Source organism: Dipodomys ordii, unplaced genomic scaffold (genome assembly GCF_000151885.1).
Source record: "Dipodomys ordii isolate 6190 unplaced genomic scaffold, Dord_2.0 Scaffold52, whole genome shotgun sequence".
Classification (NCBI taxonomy): Eukaryota; Metazoa; Chordata; class Mammalia; order Rodentia; family Heteromyidae; genus Dipodomys; species Dipodomys ordii.
Genome location: NW_012267268.1, coordinates 9,780,958 through 9,805,725, shown reverse-complemented (window position 1 = coordinate 9,805,725; position 24,768 = coordinate 9,780,958). Strand labels below are relative to the sequence as shown.

The following is a 24,768-nucleotide window of genomic DNA, read 5'->3' as shown; positions in this document are numbered from 1 at the left end:
CACACACGCACACACACACACACATGCACACACACGCACACACACACACACACACACACACACACACACTTGGTGTACTTACATCAAGACCTAAGGAACCGGTTTTTGCTTAATGTTAAATTTCCCCCTTGTCCATTTCCCATAACAAACCAATATGAAAAAGAACTCCCTTGGGCATGCCTTGAATTTCCCAAGTGCTCAGAAAAAATGACTCTATAAATGAACCTGAATACAGTTTTGCTCTATGCTTCTTTTTATGAATTCCCATCCCTTCTTCATGCCCGTCTGAAGGTCAGTTACAGTTTCAGTACACTTCCCTTAGAGACAAAAGAATAAAACATTTCAATAGTCCTCAAAAAGCAAGTTGACTAATGTAAGCTGTTTAATGAAGCTCATACATTAAAAATCAGTTAGGTTGCTTTCCTTTGTCTGTTTGCTTTAATTAGCAGCTGAATGCATTGATCTTGTTTTGGTCAGATAGCTTTTCTGAAAGCTTTTGAAACCTATTTCTATGCCTCTCCATCCTAACAATTACCATAATCCCATTTTACCCCCATGGTTGGATCTTCATTATAATTGAAATTCGTTGTAATTACAGCAGATGCAGACATTAAGAAATTAAGTGAATAAAAAGAAAAGTGTCAAAAGTCATATTACTAAATTTTTCATGGTCTAGTTCACTGCAGGAAGTCAATTGTAAGACTGGTGCTGAGAAGATCCTCAGATAATGCACAAGCAGTGGTGGCCAAATAAACTTGCCATTCACATCAATGATCCTAGACATGGTGCTGGGGCTCAGGAAGAGACTTGGACAACAGCACAATGCCCTTCTTTTTGTTGGATGTTGGTCTTCCCTTCATTCCACTGTACACCGAAAGTTTATAACTATTGCAGTACTTCTTTGGAGTGGCTCTTTAGAGGCTAGTTCTTCAAAAGCAAGAACATTCAGAATGAAGAGTTTATCAGCATCATCCATTCTAATATTCCAATGTCATTATTAAAAGAGCAACTTTACAAGACTTTAACTACAAATAACAAAATTGTACAAACTGAAAAAAATCACAAAGAAAGAAAACTCTATTAGCCTGTTGTAGAGTACACTGACTGAAGAGAACTGAATTAATCTAATCAGTCCAGTTTATCTCAGTGACCTAGAAAAGTTCCATCAGAATGGAAATGCACCACACAATTTGCAGTTGGCTCTGGATTTTATGAGAAATCTAGTCCAGAGGCTCCATCTCACATGACAAAATAAGGGTCTGCATTTCATGCAAGAAGATTATTTCACATAGCAAATTAGAGATGGCAGCTTAGTTTGGATACTGCAGCTAAACAGGGAATAAATACTAGAGATTACACGATTTACTAGGTTAACTTTTGATACTAATCTTATTTCATTTTGCTTTGTTGGTGTAACTAGATTAGAACTCATGTTTTTTTGTTTTTTGTTTTTGTCGGTCCTGGGGCTTGAACTCTGGGTCTGAGTGCTGTCCCTCAGCTCTTCAGCTCATGGCTAGAGCTCTACCACTTGAGTTACAGTGCAACTTCCGGTTTTCTGGTGTTTTACTGAGGATAATCATAGTTTCATGGACTTTCCTGCCCAGGCTGGCTTTGAACTTCGATCCTCAGATCTCAGCCTCCTGAATAGCTAGGATTACAGGCGTGAGCCACCGGCACCCGGCAAAACTCATGATTTTATGCTTGCTCAACTTGCTTGCCCTACAACTTGAGCCATTTCTATAGCCTAGCCTTTTCTGGTTATTTTGGGGTTAAAGCTTCTCTGACCTTTCTGTGATGGCTGACTTTAAATTTTGATTCAATGGATCTTAGTATCTTGGATAACTAAGATTACCACCAGTGCCTGGCTACTAGGATGGTTTTCTTCACAAATTTTAGAAAGTCACATGGGTCCCATCATGAATGGGAATAATTCTGTTTTGGTTTCCAGGGCTTTCCAAACTCTTGTTAAAATGAAGATTCTGGTAAAGTAGATCTGCGCTTCAATCTAAGCTGAGGCTTGGTATTCATATGCTCAGGTATAGTTTCTAGAAAGACTGAATCTAACTGTCCCCAGTCTACAGGGAATATTGCAGATCCAGATTCCAAGGAGAATCATCTCCTAGAAGTGGTTCAGAGTAGTTACACCTTATGCACTTCATTTTCGCTTTTTCTTATTTTTGGTCACTTTGTGCAATTATTCTCTAAATTTTTCATTTAAAATGATACAGTGTCAAGTGTGTTTGTATCAGATTTTCAAACCACATGTAGAATGTGAACTCTGAAGATTTTGATGGCAATTTACATTTCCAAGAACTTCTGGTAGTGAGTTATTAATGGAAAAGAAGTGTACATGGGTGGCACCAACTAGGTCTGATGAGCAGGACCCCACTCCCCCTCCCCCCCCCGCCCCTCCGCTCCTACCACCTCCTCATGCAGTTGGAATGACTGAAAGGAGAATAATGCTACTCCAAAGCCTCAGCCACTTAAACCCAGCCAAGCTGGGGAACAACTGGAGTTCAGGTGCTATAGCCAGTGCATAATAACAAAGGCAAAGAGGTGAGCATACAATCAGAAGAATAGTATATAATGGAAAATGTGCACCGACAGCATGCCAATCTAAATTTCACAATTGTGAGGCGTGCACACAGTTGTCCAATCTAAGAGAAAGAAAAGCAATGCGATCTTCTTCTGAAAGCTTCTGGACAAGTCTCACCAAATCCATCTGCTATATTAAGTTGAGATGCCCAGACCTTTGATTATTAAGCAGCTACTTATATGTGAATCAAGATTTTCTCAACATATAGTAATCCAAACAGAATACCCAAATACAATTCTGAGGCTAATTTTAAACAAAAGTTTGGGACAATCCCAGATATCCTGACATAAAAGCACTTCATTGATTTCACAGACCAAGGTTACAAATAGCTTAATATATACCCCTTCAACAGTAACAGATAGACCTCAAATTTTATTTGGAAAAATAAAAGGGTTTCAGTACATAAAAGATAATAAAATCCATTCACATACTTGAAACTCAGAAGATACTGTTTACACAGTGGTATCCAAGTCTCCCTTTATGTTTTTCTTTCCAAATTTATTTAGGTGTTACTCCCCAGTGGAAACTAGGACTGCCCATGCTGGGCCCTGTGGCTGTGGCCACTCTCAGGGCCTCTAGAGTCTATGGACAGAGTGAGTGGACACCCTTCTACAGTTTGGAATAAATCTGTTCAGTGAATTTTAAAGAATCCAAGCTCTTCAAATTTCATTTCAGAGATCATGTGATAGGGTCAAAATTGTTTGAGAATAAGACTGTTAAGAAGGAGGTATGTTAGATTCTCGAGGGGATGTGGACAGAAGGGAGCCCTACTGCATTGTTGGTGGGAGTGTAAACTTGTTCAACCACTTTGGAAAGTAGTATGGAGGTTCCTCAAAAGACTTCAAATAGAGCTCCCCTATGACCCAGCAATCGCACTTTTGGGCATTTACCCAAATGTTTACAAACAAGACCACACTAAAGCTACCAGCACGACTATGTTTATTACAGCATTATTTACCATAGCTCAGATATGGAACCAACCCAGATGCAGATGCCCCTTAGTAGATGAATGGATCAAGAAAATGTGGTATATATACACAATGGAATTATATGCGTCCATCAGAAAGAATGATATTGCCCCATTTGTTAGGAAATGGAAAGACTAGGAAAAATTCATATTAAGTGAAGTAATCCAGGCCCAAATAAACATAGGTCCCATGGTTTCCCTTATTTGCAATAACTAGTATATGTCCGAGACAAGCAGAAACGGTCAGATAAGTTGATGTTAGGCGAAATGAACCCCAAGATAAGAACTCAAATGTTTTTTTTTCTTTCATGCGATTGTTTCTAACATATTTATAAGATTATTTCTTTGTTGCTTTGTATGTCCCTCCCCCACAATATAACCCCTGCTTTGACTGTATATGATGTTGGTATAATTTGTAGAGGGGAAGGGAAAAATCAAATCATTAAAACAGGGATACAGGTGGACTCATTGCAACAATGAGATGTACAAGATGTTATATTGAAAAACGAACTTTACAACTTTGGTGGGGGGGTGGGAGAGAGGAGGATTCTGTGGGTGGGGCAGGGCAGGGAGAAGATGGGAAGGGATGGGAATGGGAAACAAAGGAGGAGGCTACAATGCTTGATAAGAAATGTACTCATTATCTTGCCCATGTAATTGTAACCCCTCTGTACAACACTTTCACAGTAAAAAAAAAAAAAAAAAAAAAAGAGAAGCAGTTCAGGTGAAACCAAGACTGTCCTTCTGTGTTTCAGCTGAGGGGTAAATTGAGCTTTGACATAGGTATGACAGGGTTTAGTTACATAACCCAGGTATCAGATGAAGGAACCAAGTTTAAATCCAAATTTTTTAGCAACAGTATAATATTTGAAATTCCTCAAATGTATTTAAACTTGTTTTGAAAATTTGTATCATGATCAGAAGCAATATTCTGATTACTGTGATCATTGAAGAGGGTCTTGCAGGATGGGAGAAACTAGAAACTCATTACTGCCATTTACACTTGGACATGTTCTATGATTGAAGATTTGGACTATGAGTTATTTTTTTCTTTTTCTACTGTTATCTTTGGTGATTTTTGTGGAGGTGGGGAGAGAGACAGGGATGGGAAGGAAGAAGGGAAGAAGAAGAGAGAGAAGCATATTGCTATGCTCAGCTACTTCGTATATTTCTTTTTTTATTTTTTATTGTGAAAATACCATACAGAGGGGTTACAATTACATGGGCAAAGTAATGAGTACATTTCTTATCAACCATTGTAGCCTCCTCCTTTGTTTCCCCTTCCCATCCCATCCTCCCCCCACTCCCCCCCTACTTCGCATATTTCTATTCCTTTCTGCCACCCATGTGAGCAGCTAAGAAAGGTCCAACCTCATCCTGGCTCACCCAAATTCTACCCATGTCCTCTCCAGCTAAGCAGCAAGCCTGGCTTCCTGAAGCAGACTGAACAGTCACGTCTGCTTTGTTTCTCAAGGATCCAAGGATTCAAAAGTATGTATAGAGACTTGAATTGCACAGGCAGATTTCTGCTCAGCAACAACACTGTTAGCCTCAGGTTGTTGTTAATGGTCCCAACCAAGCTAATCAACACCTTAATCAGTTTCTTACTTTGTGTCTGTTCTCAGAATAGGCTTTGGATTTAATGTGAGCTAAAATTGGTGTCCTATGTACAGTGAGATGAAGAATGTAAATAAAATATTGTTCTTTTTTATTGTTTCCTTTTGTCGTGCTAGGAAGTGTTATCTCACTAGGTTACTTTTCACAAAAAGAACAATGCTAATTTTTTGTTCTCACCACTACATTTTTACATAGTTTATACCTTCAACTTTTAAAAATAAAACCATAAACAAATGGTTTCACAAGTCCCATATTAATCATAAATGCCCAAACTTCATTTTAAACCATTTTGGTAAAAAGGCTATGACATTTCAGAATTCACACAAAAGCTGAACTAGTCTCAACACCAGGAGAACAAGATGCAGCTGGGCCTCAGAAAATGCTGAGCCTGCCGGGCGCTGGTGGCTCACGCCTGTAATCCTAGCAACTCAGGAGGCTGAGATCTGAGGATCGCGGTTCAAAGCCAGCCCGGGCAGAAGAGACCGTGAGACTCCTATCTCCAATAAACCACCAGAAAACTGGAAGTGGCGCTGTAGCTCAAGTGGTAGAGCACTCGCCTTGAGCTGAAGAACGGAGGGACAGCACCCAGGCCCAGAGTTCAAGCCCCACGACCGACAAAAAAAAAAAAAAAGAAAATGCTGAGCCTGGAGAATTGAATCCTAGGCCTTTACTTTTCATTGTGGCTCCCTGTTCGGTACCCAGAGTCCTCCCAGCTAGTCAATATGGCTGTCCATTGCTGAGCTCCACAGCCTGATACATCCAGTTTCAGAAAAGGATTTTCTTGGGTGGGCATGGTGGCATACACCTGTAATTCCTACTACCCAGGACGCTTATAGGAGAAATGCCATCCAGACCCTAGGCAAGAAACATGAGGCCATATTTACAAAAAACAAAGGGCTGAAGCAAAAATTAAAAAGAGGTTGGGGGCATGGCTCAAGCAGTAGAGCATTTGCCTAACAATACTGTTATAAAAGAAAAGAACGGGAATAAAGGAAAGAAAAAAAGTAAAACAAAAGAAATATGGTAAAGAAAATAGGAGCCTTTTAAACTTCAATTCTAGGAATTCTTGGAAGAAGCTATTTTGATCTTGTTTGCATAGATTAGTCCACTTTGGTGAGAAATTATGTAAAACAAATTATATAAAAGTCAGAGCTCCCAATAGAAGTGTTAGTACAGTGACTCAAACCCAAGACATTGGCAGTCAAGAGATTGGGGATTGTGGTTTGAAGTCAGTCTGGGCAAAAAAGTTGCTGAGACTCTAAGGGTTCATTTTCCTAACATCACATTATCTGACCTTTTCCGTTTAAGGATACAGGTGGACCTGTTGCAACAATGAGAAGTACAAGTTGTCATGTCCAAAACAAGCTTTACAACGTTGGTGGGTTGCGGGGAAGGAGGGGGAAGGAGAAGGATTTAGATTGGGGTGGAGGGGGGAGGCTGGGAAGGGATGTGAAGGGTAAACAAAGGAGGAGGCTGCAATGCTTGGTAAGAAATGTACGCATTATCCTGCCCATGTAATTGTAACCCCTCTGTACAGTATGTTCACAAATTAAATTAAATTAAATTAAAAAAAAAGTTGCTGAGACTCCATCTGAACCAAGAGCTGAGTGCAGTGGTGCTTGCTTGTTATTCCAGCCACAGAAAAATTACAATGACTGGGTGCAACGACATTCCTAACATCCCAGGGACCAGGAAATCATAAAGATCACAGCCCTGGTTTGTCCATTCATAAACTAAGAGCCTATCTTAAAAACAATGCAAAAAGTGGCTGGAGGCACAGCTCAAGTGGCAGAGCATCTGCCTAGAAAGAATGGGCCTTGAAGACAGTCCTTAATACTTCAAAAAAAAAATCAAAAGCAAAGAAACAAACAAAACTTTTGGTATTGGTGGTGGTTAGGAAGTAACTCAGAGATCTGAGACAGATAAAAGACAAAAGGGGCCTAGGGACATTCCCATTTTTACAGGAGGATGTGAAAACTTCCTGCCATCTTCTCTCTCCTTTACTTAAACACCCTGTATGATATTTGGGGTATAATGTTAGTCCTATCTTCAAAATAAATCTTAAGTAGTAACAATCTCATTGCCTGTTCATACATTGTATTTATATTGTAGCCTATCATACATTATATTGTTCATATTTATAGTGAATACCTTTGTGTTGGTTCTTAAATGGTGAAGAGTATCTCTCTGTTTGCTTTTAATTTTTTCTTGCAGGGGCTAAGGAAAAACATGGAGCTTATTTTCTTTGCTACCTGAGTGATAACTGTCTCTATCATTTATGTCATTTTTTGGAAGTCTTGCTCTATTGAGTCCAAACTCTTCCTGGGATTGGTGTCCTATGTGATACCACCATTGCTAGAATCAACATGCAGGCCTCATTGCATATTTTCTATGTCCATGGTAGAAGATGAGGTAGAATAGTTTCTGCTCTCTCTTTTTCTTGCTTCATTCTTCCCAAATACATATGCAAAATACATTTACTGTCTCTACCAATTCTTCAGTCTTAGAATCAGAGTAGTATCCTTAATGCAAGGCCATAATTATTGCACATTTCAACAGATCAATAAAGCAACCTCTTAAGACAGGTTTTAAAGGAAAAAGAAGTTCACAAATAAAGGCAACCTTCTTTTGGGGCTCAAGATTGTAGAAGTTAAACAGCTGGATGTTATCTAGAATACAAACAAATCAAAGAATGAGTCCCACACAGCAGATGGAAAAATAGACATAAGAATAAACTGTGACAGATCCATTTTTGTTGTATAGAGACAGGGGAAGGTCAAGGGTAATGTCACTTAATGCTCTTCATTTCTCTTTGATGGTGCTATCTCTAGGAGCCACTTTCTCTATACTGCCAATAGTCCTTTAAGTTGGTTGCAATGTCATCAGTGAACAACACAGGGAGTTCCTGGTGTTCTTTATGATTTTTAATTCTAGAATTGAGTTTCCAAAAGCATGTTATATTCATGAATCGTCCTATATAAAGAAGAATTTCATAGTCTCATGTTGCTGGTTCACATCTGTAATTATTGCAGTTTGAGACAAGCCCAGGCAGAAAAGTCTGTGACACTCTTATCTCCAATTAACCAGCAAAAAGCCAGAAGTGGAACTGTGGCCCAAGTGGTAGAGCCAGTTTTGAATGAAAAGCTAAGAGATCTTGCTCAGGCTCTGAGTGCAAGCTCTAGTATTGGCATTGAAAACATAAATAAAATTATCACATGATCATATGCACTTATGAAATTGCAAACTGCTTCCAACCAATTAATATATGCATGCATGTACACAGATGCATATATACACCCACTGAGCAATTCTGCAGAAAAAACACATTTAACTTTCTTTCTGTAGCATTTCTCACTCTTACGTGCACAATGAAAGCATTTCCCACACAATACTATTAACATTAGTCTAGCTCCCTGCGGTGAAGGAAAAATTTAGATGACATTACATTATGATGAGCTCATAAAGAAATGTCTATTGAATCTGCTGAGTCAATCTTTCTAAAAGACTGATCCATAGATCCCCTGGTGTGTTTGATATAATGTAGATTCCAAGTCTCCATTCCAGATGGACATAATTAGAATCTCTAGGGTTGTGGAGCATAAAATCTGCATGGAAAAGAGATTTCCAAATAATTTTCTTTATAACAGTCCAAAATATGAACCTGCTAGCCAATAGCATTGAGCTCCTATTTTAATATTCCTGTAACCCATGGTTAACATAAAGATTCTTTCTCTTCCTTCATTTGTTTTCATAAAAAGACACAAGTGACTTTCTCTAGCTAGTTATAGAACCCCTTTAAGGCAGTCTTCACATTAAAAACTTTCCATACCAGTATGTCACTTCTGACAAATTCCCAGGACTATTAGTCAACAGGATTATGAGCTGGGTGAAAAAAATCTTGCAAAAGACTAATCTGTGGAACTAGAATCACTGTTCACAAATTTACTTTGACAGTTTTCAAAAAGCCCAACATTTTCAAAAGTGAAGAATAAAAAGAATCATGTCATGTATTTTTAACCAATTTCTTTTAATAAAGGAGCTTTAGAGGCATTTGGCAAAAGTTGAAAATATCATTCAAAGTTAGAAGATGCTAGAGAGTCTGACAAAAGCAAATGAATAATAAAAATGCTCTTTAAAACCCTTTTTCGTGGCATTTGAGGAAAACAATAGTGGCACAGAATAGATGGTGTATGATTCTAATGTTGCCTTGAGGGCTAATTTGAAACCTGTATTCTTAAGTAACTTCACTTTCAGATCAATGGTTGACATGGATACAGACACATTGGCACTATTCAATGACTTTTTTCTTTTTGTCCTACTTGTATGAAACAAAGAACTCCACTGGCTTTCTTACTTCAGCCTCCAGGAACTTCTCGGAGTCACTCCGAATCCAAGGGTACTCTCTGCTTGTCTCATCACCAGGGGACTGTTCACAGCCTTTAACAATTGCCAAAAGTATTTTGTCTAGTTCTCTAGTGCTGCCTGCTCTTTATACTTGCTTTCTATTATAGAGCTGTCCCATTTTTTTTCTTAAAGTACAAGATAGAAATAAGGATAATGTACTTCTTTGTCTCTTTCCACTGTTTTATTTATAGTCTAAACTTCTCAAATACAGTGCTATGGCTTGCTTGTCTAATTTTATGATGGGCTTGCTAAACAAAAATACTCTTGCTAGCTAGTGCTTACAGAAGGAGCACTTAACACCACGTGAAGGATGGCAGCTGGCATCAGTGTTGCTTTTATTAGGCACTCTTGCTGTTCAAATAGAGAAATACTTGGCCCAAACTACATTCAAGAGTTTACAAGATAAGGAATTGGCAAATGGCTTTAAGTCCTAAATTGTGGACACCACTCTTTAATTTTTTTGTATAAAAATATTAAAGAATTCCAAGTTTGCTCCAAATTTCAAGGAAGTATTATATGATACTTGAGACATGGTTGGATTACATAAGCTTCACATGCAGTTTACCTCAGGCTACTTAAGACAAATGTTGATAAAGTTTGAAATGTTCAATACACTTAACAAACCATCGCAAAGCACCTGTTCTCACCTGAATGCATCATTGACATCAAGAACTTTCTTATGGAAGGCAAAATGCAAGTACTGATTATGCTTAGGTGCTAAATGACATTTAGAAGGAAACTATCAGGGAAATTTAAATAAGGAAAAGTAAGGGTGGCTTTGAGCAAGATTTAGAAAATGGGGTGGATGTAGTCAAAGGAACTCATAGGGGATATCAAGCACTTGCAGGCTGATATGACTTTCATCTTGTGCTTGTATGCATATGAAATAAAGCTGTGTGGAAGAAAACAATGAGTGGTTCTGCATGTAGGATATTTCCACCAGGAAATGATGTGTTATAAATTCCATAGGGAAGTAATTGCATATGAATATTTCAGTGTAGATAGGAGTTTATCTTTGGGCTCTCTTCTTTTTTTATTGTGAAAATACTGTACAGAGGGGTTACAATTACACAGGCAAGACAATGAGTATATTTCTTATCAAGCATTGTAGTCTCCTCCTTTGTTTCCCCTTCCCATTCCTTCGCATCCTCCCTCTGCCCCCCACCCATTCCTCCTGTCCCCCCCCAAAGTTGTAAAGTTTGTTTTTGACATAACAACTTGTACATCTCATTGTTGCAATGGGTCCATCTGTATCCTTATTTAAACCATTTGTTTTTTCCCTTCCCCTCCACAAATTATACTGACATCAAACACAATGAAAGCAGGGGTTATACCATGGGGGAGCGACATACAAACCAACAAAGAAACCATCTTATAAATGTGTTAGAAACAATCAAATGAAAGAAAAAAAACATTTCAATACATATCTTAGGGTTCTCTTATGGGTCTCCACACTGTTAGGGCAAATGAAAATTTGATAAAAGGATATGCCTTGCTTGGAGCTTGGCTTAGTGGTGCAATATCTGCCTAGCAAGTGCAGATTCTTAAGTTCAAATCTGTATATTGACACAAAGAAGAAAAAGATGGAGAAGGAGGAGGAGAAAGGGGAAACCTATCAGGCAATCAGGATTCAGCTGTGCAAAATTGATCTGCTTGATTTTCCTCTGCGTCTCATATGCCCCAGATGTAGAAGAATTATTTAATAACAATTCCAACAATAGCAACTTGTATTTTTCTCCTCCCTATTTGTCCAAGTACCTGCCCAAACCAAGTTCTCCTCATCCCTCCCACAGTGTGTGGGTCTTCTCACATCAACTCTGGAATTGCAACTGAACTTGAGTAAGTATGGCAATTGGGATGATCTTTAAAATGTGCATTCCTCCTGTCACTTTCAGACTCTTGGAATTTACCACTTTACCACATACCCCTTCACACTAGTGGTTGCTCTATATAGACAAGTGAGTTTTTTTTTCTTCTCTCCTCCATGTTCTGCTAACTGTAGATGTAGCCTATGTGATACTAGGGATGCATTACTGTAAGGTAAAGCCTCTAACAAGGGTACCAAGGGAGGGGTGGAGAAGAGAAGAAGGGTAAAAAAGGGGTCTACATGCCAGAAGAATTCCCAGCACACCTGTATATTAGGAAACACAGGGAGTTTGCTTTTAGCTAAATGCTCAATTAGAAAGTCTCTTCTCACTAAGGAAAGCAGAATATTGTGCTTATCAAGCCCAGATTCCCACAGCAGTGATTCCAACACAGAATTGTCAGCCAGGGGTAGATAGAAAGCATCAGAAAGTGCAAACCTCTAAGAAATTCACTGATATAGATTTTGTGTCTTCTCAGCAGTTGTTTCCAGAGTTGGACACCTTTGTCTTATTTTCCAAGCATGCTGCCTCCAATACCCATATGAAACCAGCTTTCCTCTCAGCTTCCCTCCCTTTTATATCATGCTACTCATTTTGTGTCATGCTACTCAGCAACAAACGTCTTACTCTCACAATGTTGGTCACAACCAGAGTTTTCTGAAGCCAAGGATCATCTACTGCCTTCCACATTCATCCATGCCCTCAGCTTTTATCAAGTACCTGGCCCAGAAGAAATATGCCAAGTACAAGAGATAAATGAATAGCAAATTCTGACTCCTGATCCAAGGGTATGAGAAAGACCAGTGTTGGGAGAAACCATAGGCAAGTTCCCTATGTTCACACATCTGCATAATTTATTCCAGGATTCCTAAGACAGAATTTACCCAGAGTATAAATAGGCATTAAGACGTGTTTTGTTGAGTAAATGACTGGATTATAGTCATATAGAAGATAGAATATAATAGAGAAGGGGTAATCTCAGCAAAATGAACTGGGGATATGCCTCAGAACACACCAGCTATTGTCACTGTGAGTGAATATATACTCATGTTCCTATGTGCACACAGAAGGGCTAAAGGTGATACATATTATATGCTTTTATAAGATTATTTGGTCAAATTCTTGGAACTATATCTTTAACATACTTTTTCTACATTTTTATTATAAAAATACTGTACAGAGGGGTAATAGTTACATGAGCAAGGTAATGAGTACATTTCCTATCGAGCATTGTTGCTCCTCCTTTGTTTATTCTCCTACCAGCCCTTCCCTCCCACCTCCACAACTACCCCCACCCCCGCCAAAGTTGTAAAGTTTGTTTTCAACATAGTGTCTTGTACATCTCATTGTTACAGTGGGTCAACCTGTATCCCTATTTAAGCATTTTCTTTTTTCCCTTCCCCTCCCTGAATTAGAGAAGTGTATATACAAGATGCAGGGCACCAACATCAAATGCAATGAAAACAGGGGTTATACCATGGGGGAGGAACATATAAAAAAATAAAAAAATTACATAGTCCATTAGAAATATGTCAGAAACAATAGCAAGAAAGAAAGAAAAAATATTTGTGTCCCTATCTTGGGGTGTGTTTCATTTAACATCATCTTATCTGGTCATAAGTAAATAGTTTTTGACCTTTTCTACTTGTCCTACACATGTACTAGTTATTGCAAATAGGAGAAACCATGGGACCAATGTTTCTAACATAATTTTTTCCAAGTCTTTCCATTTCCTAACAAATGGGATGATTGTCTGTCAATTTTTGATAATCAAAGCAGAAACAGCCTCTTACCTAATTATTATAGCCAAAATTATATTTTTCAGCACACAGAAAAGCAGGTGGAAAGGCATCACAGTAGTTTAGCGAATGTACTATCTGGGAAAAAAGTCATTCAGCAATTTGTGTTCTCTTCAGTAACTATCTGCTATAGGTTTGGGCATTTTCCTCTGAATTTCTCAGGTGTTGAGCTCTCTTTTTGGTTTGCAGAATATCCCAGTGTTAAGAGAGAAGAGCTCTGCAGTGAGTCTAGTAAATCATATCAGAGTGCTTTTAAGGTGACATTATACCACCAGGAAAGATTTCAAACCTGTGACTTGAATCAAGTGATAACATTAATCACCTGTCCAGAAAATAAAATAGGTTATGCATATAGGTAAATTATTCAAAGAGGTGTCATCTTTTCCTACTTATGTATGGATTTTCTAAAATCTGGCCTGCTGACATACACAGAGCCCCATCCATTTCTCTCTCTCTCTCTCTTGCTTTGTACTGAAAGAACATTACTACATACATTCCAGTCAACACTCATTAACTGTCCAAGAGAGATGAGGAAATAAAATCACTTGGCTTTTGTCCAATACCTTACAATTATAAATCATGCATAATAACCCACTGACAACTGAGAGAGCTGATATAGAAAGAGGTCAAGTGGCTAGTTACATTCAAAGTCGTAGAATCAAAATCTAGAGTTTGATTCTGCTTTAATGCAGGTTATTAAATTTGGGTTAATGTTAATTTCCTTATCTGCCAACAATGTAGCTGGATACTTGCTTTTGCTACTATGAAAGTAAAGTGGATGGTATATAAAATGCTGGCCAGGGCCATGACCTCCAAAGAGGAACATCAGCCTAGTGTACAGTAGTTCATGTCCCATTAAATCCCATAGGCCTGATTCCTATGAGAAATATTAACTTAAAATAAATACTGCATAAGATAGTTCCTAGTTTGTATGTGGGTTTCATAGTAGCAACAGGTAAGAATCTTTTACTGTAGGTCAGATCTCATGTTTTACCAACTCAAAACATTAAGCTCCTGCTGGGTACCAGTAGCTCATGCCTGTAATCCTAGCTACTCAAGAGGCTGAGATTTGAGGATCGTGGTTTAATGACAGACTGGGTAGGAAAACCCATGAGACACTTATCTCCAATTAACCAACAAAAAGTTACAAGTGAAGCCATGGCTCAAGTGGTAGAACACTAGCCTTGAACATAAATGGTCAGAGACAGTGCAGAGATCCTGAGTTCAAGCACCAGGACCATAATTTTTTAAAAGCACCTTTCCTCATTCAACTATCTGATATAGTATTCAGAACAGGCCACCATGCTTCCTTTTGACTCCAATAAAACAGTAGTAAAATGACACAGTCTTTGCTTTAGAGGCCCAATGAGTATATATCAATTGTAGATAAGGGAAAATGAACATGACATTATCATTGTAGAAGGAATCTCTTTAGAGAATTTGAAAGGCAGAAGGAAGGCCCTTATCGTATGTTGGATGAAGACTTATTGGAATATTGATCCTGTGAGAATATCAATAAGGAGGAATCTCGTTCTTCTAGTTATTAATTTGGCTTTGTTCTCTACATCACAGATGTGACTAGAGAATTTAACATAGTATAACATAGTAGTTTTCCCTTGTCCATCAAGAGTTTCCCTGGCTTCTGTGTTGGGTAAAATCTTATTTCCTGAGCAACATTTCTCACCACAGATGATCCGGGGAGTTACACATTTTCACAGGAACAGACATTTCCTCATGACTCCCTGTGCATGCAGATCACTCCTGTTTCCAAACAACATCCCTTGGAACAAATCCTTATGAGATAATTCACCAGCTCTTCACTGTGCCTTTGTTTTCAGTATCATGATTTCAGATTCCTAACTGTGGGGAAGATTCTTACCACTGGGAAGGACCAGAATGAGGGATCATCTCCAGCATAGCTGGCACTCTCACTTCCATAAATGAAAAGCACTTAGGTGTCATTCCTTTTGTCCAGGTAGAGAAGCTCCATCCCATCAACTTAATGGTCCACTTTCCTCATGAAAACATCATGGAAGAAATGAAGCTGATAACCACATTCTTGCATTCATTCAAGGCATTTAGTCCAACCAAATCTACATTTTCCTCTCCAACTCTGCATCCCTGCCTCCTGATATTCAAAAAGGAATGAGGAGTGGGAAGAATCCCCTTTTCAGAGGCAAATGGATGAATCACTACATTTTCTAGGGAGTTCCAGATGGATGATCTATGCCAAAGTAGTTTAAAAAATCTACCTCCACAAAACCAGCCGAACACTCATTTCAAGCTAATTCTAATGCTTGTCCCTTCCTAATGAGTCCTCAGATTTAGATAAAGTAGAACACCCTGGTGGTGGCTTTAGCTCTGAGACCTTCTAGGTAATTCTTCCCATTGCTGTCACTATGACCTTTAATTGTGGGGTAGCCTTTGGCTCCCAAGTGCTCCATTTTACTCAGATGCCTCTCCTTTCTTCCCCCTGCTTTAATTCATCCCCCTTTGTGATTTCTACACAGGATGAAAACACTATCTTGACTTCACAATCTCACCAGAGTATAGAATTCCAGGGCACTGCTGGTTTCTTTACTAGACATGACAGGTCAAATCTCTCCAGATAGAGTTTTGGTATTTTGGGTAGACCCTCTGCATACTGGGTCAGTTATGTACTGCTACTGTGTCTAAAATTTATTATGTGAAAATAGAGGTTTATTGTTGTAAAGTGAAAGGAATACACACACAGAAACAGAAATATACACACATAATGCTCACAGTAAGTATTATGAAAAGATGAGCTCTTAATATGGCCTCGTACTCAGATTTCAAACTGCTTTGTGTGCTGGCAGCTCTCTATCGCTGGCTTGTGTTCTCTGATACTCTTGATTGCCAGTGTGTCCTCTCTACCTCAGTCAAATGTGTGTCCAGCACCTAGCCCATCCTCAGTATAATCTTAATGCTGCCATTCCCAGCAGAGCTTCTGGAAAGCCCAGTTAGACTTCCTGAGATGAAACCATTTCATGTTTTTCCTGAAACCTTATTTTCTCAGCAGAGCCTCCCTTTGCCTCCTACCCATGGAATTTTGACAATGTGCCATCCACATTTATACAGATCCAGGTATCAGCATATTGTACCACAAGGCTTTTTTACTTCATGAGGGACATCTGATCTCCCTCTGTACTTGCACCGTGCAACTCATGATATTCTCAGCTACCATAGAGAAAAGTTGCCTTTGCTGCACTTAGGGAACAGCTATCTATCTCACCATCTGTGGTTCAGTTAGACTGAGACTGGACTGGTTCACTCCTGCATGCCTGCATATCCGAAAAGGTCATAATATCTGGAAGAATAAAAGCATTTATACCTCCAGTTCTAAACAGGGAACACTAAGACCAAGGGATGCACATCGGCTTTTCTAGGTCACATAGGGATGAAATTGTAATTGAGTTCAACATTGCTAGTGTTGTTTCTTCTGTACAATCTGCCAAACATGCAGTGACCTGGAAATGCCAGTCACTGTGAGTCTGTGACTCTATCTTTTTCTCAGTTAGGTACCTTTCTCAACAGTGTATCCTGTATCAAATTCTTTGTAAACCATTTGCCCAATATGGTTCCACTTAAAAGGAGAAGAGGGATTCAAAGTGATTTACATCTGTCAATCAGGGTCTAAGTAGAGCAAAATGGGCAGGTCCAGGGGTGTCATTTAAGACCCAGTATCATTATAGAAGACTGCTTTGATTCCAGAAAGCCTGTCTAGCTCTTGTAGTTTAAGTGTAGGGTAGGGTAGGAGAGACAGATACCAAATTTTGGCCAAGAATTTGAATTAAAGATCAGACTCAGGGTTTGAAGTCACTACAGAGGGAAGAAAAACGTAACTCATCTGAGGTAGCATGATCCTGTGACCTTTCCGATCTTGGCCTCCTGAGTGGCTAGAGTATAAGTGTAAGCCCTCAGCACCCTGATAATTATGTGCATTCCTATCAAATTTTGTGTTGATGTTTGGTTGCTGTCGGTGGAATTCCATGATTACACTTTGGGAAACATTATCCAAATCTCTAATTCTGGAGAATGAAGCATTGCTTGTACTCCACAAAAGTAAGAAACAGGGTGAGGACCACCACAACTATATCCACAATTAGGCTTTGCTCCTGGTTAATATCATTAGGATTTTCAAAAACTTTCAAGAGACCTTCCTCAGTGTCCTTTCCAAAGGAGACTGAATTCACGCCAAGAGAATCAGTTTGGACTTAAAGCCTCCTTGCCTCCTACCACAAGCAAAACTATTGTGGGTATGAATGAAAACAATCAGATTTACATATGCTAACTTAATGGAGAATTTTGGTTGGAGGACAGTGTGGTCTTAGCTAGAACTGCCAACATACATACCTTTTCTTTTATAATATTAATAGCTTTCTGGCTTTACTAAACACAATTCAGGCTTTTCTTTTAAAAAGAGCTAACAGCGCATAAGTGGTGGTGGTATGATTATTACGAGAATGACAAATCACCCACAACATACAATTGACAGACACTGATTCTCTCTGGCTTTAGAGTACTCTGAGAAGATAGTAGATAGTCAAATGTCCCATTCCTAGTGAATTTCCAATGAATTTCTATTCCCAGTGAAATTCTCTCATCTGGTGATGCTAATGGGGACGATCTTTGGAGATTAATACTGCACAAGCAGAAATGAAAATGCAGAGGGTTGCATAGCCAGGAAGCATCATAGCTATCTACCTAGGTTTCACTTTTGCCCTGTAAGGAATCTTTTTAGTCTCATTGTTTGAAAAGGCAAGCAAGTGATTTTTACAGACTATGGATCACACGTGGATTACTGCATTCAATTTCCTGTAGTCAAACAAGGTATGACATGTAAATTCTCCCTCCAGCGTCACTTCCTCTTTACCCTCAACATTTCCTTTCAGTTTTCTTTAAAACATCCAGCTAGCTCTCTGGTCCAGAGCCTCACATTTTCTCTCGGTGTTTGGAGAGCTTTCAAGCATTGCGTTGGATAACTTCCTATATACAGACTCTTGCTAAAATCCCACCCCACCCGTGGGAGTGTGTTAAAAACAGTGGTTAATATACAAAAGGTTCCACTGCAGAGTAACACATATGTTTTCGTTCTTCTCTGAAACTGAAAGCTGTGGTGTTGGTGCCAGAATGCCATCACCAGGCCAATGCCCACACAATTTAAGCTCTGCAATCTAAAGTGAGAAATGTTGCAATATGGTCTTCCCCTTTCATGCATGGGATGAGGCCAAAATCAAAATAAGATCACTTCTGCTTTTCTATTTATCACTTTTGCTCTATTTGATGCTGGAAAAGGAAAGGATATATTTGATGCAAATTTTACTGAGCAAACATTCTCTCTATATTACTTCATTTAACTATCTTTCATCCTATAAAAACCCACCAACTGGCTATCCATGTGTGGCCCACAGACCCATAACCCAGCATCATCTGAACTACAAATACAAGTAACTACACGTGCAAATTCAATTATACTGACTGGTTCATAGATTTGGGGAGAGGCCTGACTGCATTCTTTTTAAATATTTTATCTTTAAGTAACTGTGCAAAGGAGTTGCCATTCAATAAAGCAGTTTATGAATGCAATGCATCTGGATTGATGTCACCTGTTCCCCCTCAACCATACGCATTCCCTCAATTTTCATCATTTTGTAGGATATACACTTATTTTTATGACTGCATTCTCCTTATCATTCTCTCTTCATTTGTCTACCCACCCTTCACTCGACCCTTACATTCCAGGACCCATTTCCTAGTGCTTATTTGTTGGTCTGTGAGTTAACCTTTCTAAGGAATTACATCATATGAGTTCTTCCCTAAATCTACCATATTTCAGTGAATACATTTTTGTATAGTTGTATAGCACCCAGAAGTGTTTACTTACACATTTATAAATTAATTCTAGCTCCCACATATGAGAAAAAGAATGTATGCTTTGTCTCTCTAGGCCTAACTTACTTCAGTTAGTGTGACTTTGTCCAGATCCTTCTATTTCTTTGCAAAGCATTCACTATGAGTTCACTTTTAATAAGTTCTCCAGGTGATTCTGATGCATCCTCAGTATGAAGCTGGTGGTGGGGCATGCAGAAGAGGAAGAGCACACTGGTATGTCAGAGATTAGAAAGACTATTGAAGGACATGGAATCTGCTGGAAATCTCCATGCCAATCTCATCTTGTCCTGGGACTAGCTGTCTAAAACTAACTTTTTTTATGCGGCCAGACCTGTAAGCCTAGACACTTCCTCTGTCGCATCCATCCCATCTCAGAGGCCACAGTAATGGGCAAATCGATTAATCCTTTAGAAGAAACACTCCCAACATTCACTCAAAATTTTGTCTCAAAGATGGAGGCCTCGGGCATCTCCATAGTCCATAGGGAAAGGGTAGAGAAAAAAAATCTGAGACTGAGAGGAAACCATCCAGCTGTTCTCTGTGGAATTTTCAGACTTGAGCAAAGGTCAGTAAAGCACAGTTGGCCGTTCTCTCCCCTCCTCACCGGTGCTACCTTCCTCAAGGGCAAGTTCCACACTTACTCTAAAATCAGGTTCCCACTGACAAACACTTTAAACATAAAGCAGAAAAGCAGAAAACACCTGTCCCTCTAAACTTCACCCCACTTCAATAAATATGAACTATAAGTTCAGTTGACAATGAGCTAAACAAAGCCTTCTGCCACCGGTTTCCCTCCTGTTAAAGTGCATGCCTGGCAAATCAAGAAAAACATAGCATTTACCCACTAAACTAAACACAATCCCTTATTATACAATTAACTGAAACATGATTATATGTAATGTAATTACACAAGACTACAATTTCACAAAAGTGATGATACAGTGTAGATGGCAAATGACTTTCATGTAATCAAAAATAATGAGAGCTTCCTTGATTGGAAATTAAGGTATCAAATAAACCCTTATTGATAAATGTTCCTATATTGATACACACTAATCAAAAGGTGGTGCTGGCTGATGAAATGGGAAGTTTCCTCCTCACTCTTAGGGGTTGTAGTCATTCCCTGATATATCTTTTATTCTGAGATCTCCAAACGGGCACATTTTAATATTGTGCATAATTTATTACTCATTTTTTTCCAGATGATAAGACAGAACAAAGTAAGGAAAAAGAGCTAGGAAGTCTGGGTGGTTTGTTGATAATTCCAGCAGAGAAAAATGTGTATGAAATCCCACAATTATAACAGCCCTTGTTCCCAGCATCAGTAGAAACTAGGTTCTACACAGTTGATTTCTGTGCCATTTAGTCAAAGCACCTGACATTTTTCATCATTAGATTCTGGACTGAGAGAGTTCCTTCACTAGAGTACAATCTTTCAATTTCAACCCATTTTTCTTACTCAATATTAAGAACTTCTAGGTAAATCTGATCACTTTCCTTTTCTTCGATAGATAATGAAGCCAAATTGTGCCAACACAGTTTTTCATCATTAATCCTGGTTTAGATCTCCAGGTATGTTCAAGCCATCAGAGGCACTCATGCTAACTTATCTTTCTTACTGAGCTATACTTAAGGCACCATAAATTTTAAGTCATACCACCAATTTTATACTACTGAAAGACAATTAAACTTTGCCAACTAAATGATTAGACATCATCAGTTGTAAAATGCAGAAACAAACCACTTTGAATAGTAAAATATTTGTAAGCCATGTTCTCTTCTGTTTCCATTGCTTCTCATCATGCAACATTCTTGTCATGTCCTCAGCTCACACCTTGACCAAACCTGTTTCTCTCTGTTTTGAAGATTTGACTCATAAAAATTATGTGATTTATAGGAAAATGGATGATCATCATGTTGAAAATGAAGATCATCATGTTGATTCAGGTGACTGAAGCTCAAAAAACCAAATATGGCATATGCTTGCTACAAGGTCCAAGAAGAGGCCTTCTTGGGGATCAGCAGGAAGGGAAGGAAAGAAAAAAATACTAAAGTGTGGAGAGAATTGAAGTATGTTTTACACACATATGAACACACAAACATAGATGAAGACAGCCTAATGAACCTATCAAACCCTGTTTGGAATAGGAGGGCAAATTGGAGGAGGTAAACTTGTTCAGAGTACCCTATAGGCATGCACAAAATTATCAGAATGAAACTCTCATATTATTAATGTATGCTAATTCAAGAGTAAAATTAAATTTTAAAAAATTGGAAGATTCAAATCAATGTTACAACTCCTTTGACCTTATGACTATTACTGAATGGCTGTGGCCATTTGTCTTCTCAGTAAGGATGATCTTCTTTTATCATACTTCATTGTAATGGCTAACTAATTTCCTGATGAAACATGAGCAGAGATTCTTTATTGCCAACACATAGGCCAGCACTGAACAGATAGTATCCACTTACTGGTCCAATGCTGTGATAACCAAGATGAGCAGAATTAGGATCCTAAACAAAGTAAGAACTTTAGAAAGAACAGTATAAAATCTTACTGTAAATTCATAATCCATTCTCTTTGTCTTCCTACAAAGTATCTTCCAATCTAGAAACTTCCAATAAAAGAGGAGCCAGAACCCAGGAAAAATGAAGAGAGAAACTGAGCTTTTGCTGGCTCTGTGGGTAGGCTGTAGTTTTAAAGTGCTGGTTCTCACTATTCAGGTGTTTATCTCCTCCAGGGCAAAGAAACTATGCATGGGGATTAGTAAAACCAAAAGCTTTACTGTGCCAGTCCCAAGGAACTAGTGCTCTGTGCTTGTGTGGAAAGGACCCCACTGCAGTGAAGAATGAAATGTTTTAGGAAAGAAGTAATTCCTCCTTCCTTTTTGTTTTACTCTTAACTTCAACATAATCAGATGTTGTTTATACATAAAATTTTAATCCTTTTCACAAATTTGTATTTTGATTTAATTTGCATATCCCATTTACTTCGAGTCAACATGAAGAGAGACTCAACTAATTTAAGCCATTTTTCTCTGGGCCTGAAATCCTTTCAGAAATATTTTCCATTAGGCAGCTCAATTATGTCTAATGTGGCTAATGTTAGCAGATTAGAATTTTGCTTAAAGAAACTCATATTTAGAACAGTGAAAATGGGAAGACAGGGAAGGGAGGGAGAGAACAGAGGAGAAGAGACAATAATTACCTGTCTTTGATGCTACACAGATCAATGTGTAAATCACTAAAATTCCCCAGGGAACCTTGCTGAACTGAAATGAGATCCTTGGGCTGGTTATCAATAAAGATGAGCCTCATGCAGCCTTGGAAAGCCTTAATGGGATTTAAACACTGGGAATCGGTGAGATTGTCGGGACACCCTGTGGGACAGAGAAAAAAGATGGAGAATACTGAAATGATCAGTCATTGTTTTGGTGATCTATTGATAGAAGATCTTGAGGTCTAATTATTTTGATGTTTTCCACTCACAGCAGTTCATGCAACTTTGTTGTAAATATGAAAGTGCTCAGGAAAGAAAAGAAATGGCACAGAATGGGGACACTTGATCCTCGAGGAGGATGCCAATACTCTAACATTTATCTTGTTCAGCTTCACTTTTTCCTGTTGGTAAAGACTTTGTAAGTCTTTGGCATCGAATTCATTCATCCAAGGGAAGTGGTAGATGGTAACTTCCTGGGATTCTTATTTCTGTCTTGGAATGCAGGTTTTAATACACACTTCAATTCAAATTACACTTTGCAGGGAACTTATACTTTAGGCAAGGATGGCAGTAGAATAATTGACTGGTTAATTGTTTGCCTTAATAGCTTAGTTTCTGAGAAAGGTACACATGATAATGTAACAGAAATTTTGACCTGCTGTGCAAAGCAAATCCAGACATTAAAGGAACCAAGGGTTGAAGTGCTCATAGTTATAGAGCTTTAATAGTGCACATGAAAGGTTAACACCATACCATTTAAAAGAGTTCTTTTTTAAAAAATGCATTGCACTGATGTAGAATAGCTTGCAACAGATCACATCTGCTGCTCATTAACACAGGTGTAGAGCAAGGCAGGTATAGGAATGCTTGAGCTCTTTGCAAACTCCATCTCAAAGGTTTTAATAGGTTCAGAGCATATGGGAGTGCAAGCTAGAAAACAGAGCAGAAATCTATAAATAATTGAGAATTATTTCAACCATTTCTAATAGGCCGTCATTGGCTGGGCAGAAGCCAGCAGCTGCTTAACCACTCACAGGCACACTATAAAATGAAGAGACATGCTAAAACTTCTAATTGAAGCTGTAGAGAGAATTTATGATAGTTGACTATTATTACCGAAAGTCATTTTTCACCTTCCTTAAGTTTACAGTCTACATGTAGGGTGTTTGTTTAAACAACTGTTCAAATCATCGATAAATCTTTACCTCCTTAGTCCAGCATACTTGAACACCCAACTCTAATTTAGTATATTTTCAACTAGGAGAGACCAGTCATTTTGCCTCTGTGTCATGTCACATGCTGATTATATCACAATGATTCAAAAGCATTTTTCCCAGAAATAAATTCTAGATCACCTCTCTTTCTCTGTTGTGGAAATAGCAGATGTGATCCAGAGTCAGTCTGTGAAGAATTCCTTTGGGTATGTGAGACACTTGTTCTGCATGTTTTCCTATGTCTGTTTTAACTAGAAGTTTATGGAGGACACAGATCAGGATTTAAATCCTCTGAATTCTTCCAGATCAGTGGCCTTAAACAGACTGCGTCATCTCCACCAACCTCACCTCAGTCTGATCTATTAAATACTATCACCCAATCAACAAAGTTGCTACACAACTTTGAGAGACATCAAACCTTTATAGTGAATGGAAGCTCATTCTCTTCCTAAAGGAATGTGTTACCCTTTCATACATAGAAGAACTTGTGATGACAGATGACAGCCTTTTTCATCATGAAGACATTTTTTTCATATTGCTTCCTTCACAGGAAGCCCCTCTGACTATCTCCCCTCCTCCCTCTCCTACACCTGTGCAATGGTGCAATGACATTTTAGTATTTCAAAGCTTTTACTGCCTTGGCTGGAAAAGGTGTGATTTGTGAATTCTGGAGTTTACAGCTAAGAGATTACAGGGCCTGGAATGTAGCAAAATGGTAGAGTATGCACTTATATTGTGTGAGTCTCAGATTTCCTTGTGATACCTAGAAAGAGAAGAAGTAGAGAAGGAGGTGGAGGATGAAGAGGAAGAAGAGGAGAAGGAGGAGGTCAAGGAGGAGGAGGAGGAGCATGAGGAGGAGGAGAGAAACAAGACACTATGTTGAAAACAAACTTTACAATTTGTGGGGGAGGGGGAGTTGGGGAGGTAGGGAGGGAAGGGTTGTTAGGTGAAAAACAAAGGAGGAGGTAACAATGCTCAATACGAAATGTACTCATTACCTTACTCATGATGTAACTGTAACCCCTCTGTACACTATTTTTACAATAAAAAACATAAAAAGAAAGAGAGAAGGAGGGAGGGAGGGAGGGAAGGAGAGAGAGAGAGAGAGAGAGAGTGCAGACTTTAACTCATGTTAAAATTTGTAAGATCTGAAGCCAGTTTGTTCACTGTGAA

General features: G+C 38.7%; 1 protein-coding gene across 2 annotated transcripts in view; it reads right to left on the bottom strand.

The window, feature by feature from the left end:
* Cntnap5 (contactin associated protein-like 5) overlaps positions 1 to 24,768 on the bottom strand; it is a 921,488-nt gene that overhangs the window by 359,210 nt on the left and 537,510 nt on the right. For both annotated transcript variants that reach the window (XM_013020681.1, XM_013020682.1), the window contains exon 10: positions 22,370 to 22,541. In XM_013020681.1, the coding sequence (XP_012876135.1) occupies positions 22,370 to 22,541 (172 nt within the window). The remainder of the gene's footprint in view (positions 1 to 22,369; positions 22,542 to 24,768) is intronic.